General features: G+C 49.6%; 1 protein-coding gene across 1 annotated transcript; it reads right to left on the bottom strand.

Moving 5' to 3' along the window:
- Window positions 1-257: 257 nt before the first annotated feature.
- LOC144702249 (U-box domain-containing protein 14-like) lies at window positions 258-1,790 on the bottom strand. The gene is made up of 2 exons (XM_078574219.1): window positions 672-1,790; window positions 258-577 (listed from the first exon to the last, which is right to left on the bottom strand). Exons 1-2 carry the CDS (start codon window positions 1,635-1,637, stop codon window positions 530-532), a joined length of 1,014 nt encoding a protein of 337 aa, XP_078430345.1. The 5' UTR covers window positions 1,638-1,790; the 3' UTR covers window positions 258-529.
- Window positions 1,791-2,988: the final 1,198 nt, after the last annotated feature.

Below are 2,988 nucleotides of genomic sequence, written 5' to 3'. Positions count from 1 at the left end.
GGGGTTTTTGGGCATGGTTCAGCTCCATGCCCATCTCGGTGGCAGCCCATTTGGAGGCTCATCTCAGCAGCCACACCACCGTCGAGCTTCTGCGAGCCGAGGGCCACCTTCCACAACTTGGCGGCTCCACGGTCCTCACCTCCATCCTCAACCGTGCCCTCTCTCAACCTTCATCCATAACTTATTTTCACTCTCATCAACTTTGACTTCAGTCAGGCCAGAAATCAACTATTGGGCTTTAGAGAAAGAGAGAGAGGTAAAGAGAAGTAGCACCCTTGTATCTTATCATGATATCAGAACCAGGTTGCAGGTTTAAATCCCGACGGCATGTGTATGCGTAATGGCCAGAGGCATGTGTTTGTGGGGGAGTGTCGAGGATCAACACCCTGGCTAAATGTTACAAAGAGAAGTAACACCTAAATGCTCAGCATTTCAATTCTAACAGTGGGTTTTTTCAACTCTCCCTACGGTGTTGAACCCGTGGAGGAATATTCACAACAGCGGAGGCGCTGACAGAAGACCACCCGTCTCAGTTCTCCTCTCTCGTCTGGCGGAGGAGCCTGATCAGAACCTCGGCCTGAAAGAATTTGAGGAAAAACAAACCTTCAATGACTGCAAGCAGATAAAAAGAAGACGATGATGATAAAAAAGAGGAAGAAGACGAGATGCACCTTCTGCTTGGACCTGAGTCCTCCGGACTGGGAGAACGCAACTAAGGGGGGGATTGCCCCTTCCCTGGCGACCATCGCGCAGTGGGCAGCGCTCTGCTCGCATACCCGAGCAAGCGCGGAGATGGCCGCTTCCATCTGTCTCTGCGATCCCGTCTCTAGAAGCTCCACAAGAACGGGTATCCCGTCCTCTTCCACCAGCGCTGTCCTCCCCTTTGCCACGTCCACCAACAAGTTAACAACGTAGGCTGCCTTGTCCACCATCCCAGACTCAAGATCCGCCATGAACTCTACAAGAGACTTCATAATCCCCGCCTCCACAGCCCGTACCTTGTTCTCCTTGGTCGAGCAAAGCGTGTACAGTGCCGTAGCCGCGTCCTTCTTCCCCCTCAAGCTCCCCCTCTCCAGAAGGCTCACCAGAGGCGAAATCGCGCCCGACCGTCCGATCAAGATCTTGTTCTCCTCCACCTGCGCAAGGCGGAGAAGCGCGCACGCTGCGTTCTCTTTAGCCGTGGAAGTCCCCGAACTGAGCGCCGTCACGAGCGCCTTTATCCCACCGGCGGCCACGATCGAATCCTTGTTCTCGTCGCAGAGGGACAGGTTAAGGATCGCCGTCACTCCGTGCTCTTGAAGCTGCTGCTCTGGATCTGAGATGATGGAAATAAGAGGGCCAATGGCTCCTGCTTTGGCGATTTCGACTCTATTTTCCATGCTGTGCTTCGCTAGCAAACGGAGTTCCATGGCTGCCGCGCGACGCGCATCGGAGGATTCTGATCTTAGGTTCGAGATCAGCCTGCAGAGAAGCTCGTCGGAGATGGTGGAGAGGCGGAGACGGCGGACGAGATTAGACTCGGCGGTGAACTCGCCGGAGTGGTCGCTGTTGCAGTCGCTGAACGCGCCGGAATAGTCGGCGGCGGCTTCGCCGTATTTCTCCCCTGCCAATTCTCTGCGTCGTCGGATGCCTTCCATGCTTTGGCCCTGTCAAACCCTAATCCTCCTCTCAACAAACGAAGGGTCGAGAAATCTGAAGCAACCACGGACGGAGGAAGAAGATGATCTCGAGTTTTGAAGGAGAAACCGCAGAGAGAGGCAGAGGCGGACCCATCAGGACACGCGTCTTCGCTGCGCACGTGAGCCCCATATTTCTCTTAAATGAGGTAACGGGAGCGTAGTTTTTTGTGCAAGATTTATATTGAGTTTGGCAGCGTTTCCAGAGTAGGATGCGAGTGACGTCGCTCTGACTTTCAGGCTTTCTTTGGTCTTGAAAAATCTGTCCGGGAAAGCCAATGACGCGAAAGGACAACCGCTGGTTCACGTCATCGAGACGGAAAATACGCACAAAGAAATGCATAAGAGAGTTTGGTTGACTGAGTTAACAATAGAGGCGGATTTCGGTAGGTAGGTCAATGGACGTATCGGGTAGACTACTCGGGGGTTTTCAGGTAGTTCTCTTGAACCGACAACGCTGGGACTCTATCAAGATGAAAGTGAACGAGGTGGGATCGCCGTGAGCGATGGTGACAGAGGGAAGAATTGTAGGCTTGACTTTGGTCGATGCTGGGCCCGGCTCGCCGTCGGTGATAACGTTCCACGCGTTTCAACTACTGGACTCTTCCGCTCGGTTCTCTTTCATCTTTTATCGTCCCCCGTGGATAAGCTTTCTTCAGATCGCTCTCTCCAGTCTCTCTCACAATCACATAAAGTCCATTGATTGCATGAAAGAAACGGTATCCATTTCCTCGTTCTTTGGGCAGTGTTTTCCGACAAAGCCCACGTTTTATACGCTGGAATGGACCTACATTAATGCTCAACACTCTCCTAAAATGAATGTCTATAGTCCCACAATGCCAGTCCCAAAAATTATTCTAATGTTTTCATGAATCTCACCCACTTGGTTGAAAGAAGAAATCAAACTGCATTAAACCGCACCTTGAGGAACCCAATTTTTATTTGATGATCTATTTTTGTTGTACACTCTGAAAATTAATCTGCACGAGCCACTGTTAAATGTCTCGGGTGTTAATCCTAGTTGAGAGTTGTTTATATCGTCTTTGCATACCAAATATACTAATATGCATTTATGTAGATTTTGAATGAGATTTTATTGATCCTCAAGCTTTACATATTCAGATATCAACATCTAATACAATTAATTCACATCAATACCAATGAACAAAGGGTGAAGAAAATTAAAAACTGGTTAAGCTGAAAAAGGGACTTAGACAGATTCTTTTGGGTGCTTTGAGTGCATAATCTTCGTATTTTGAGAGCATTTCTAAAGCATAAAGTCCAGGACATTTATTTATGACACCTCGATTAT

Source organism: Wolffia australiana, chromosome 4 (genome assembly GCF_029677425.1).
Source record: "Wolffia australiana isolate 7733 chromosome 4, ASM2967742v1".
NCBI classification, from domain to species: Eukaryota; Viridiplantae; Streptophyta; class Magnoliopsida; order Alismatales; family Araceae; genus Wolffia; species Wolffia australiana.
The sequence above is the reverse complement of the archived record's forward strand: the minus strand, read 5'-3'. Positions and strand labels throughout refer to the sequence as shown.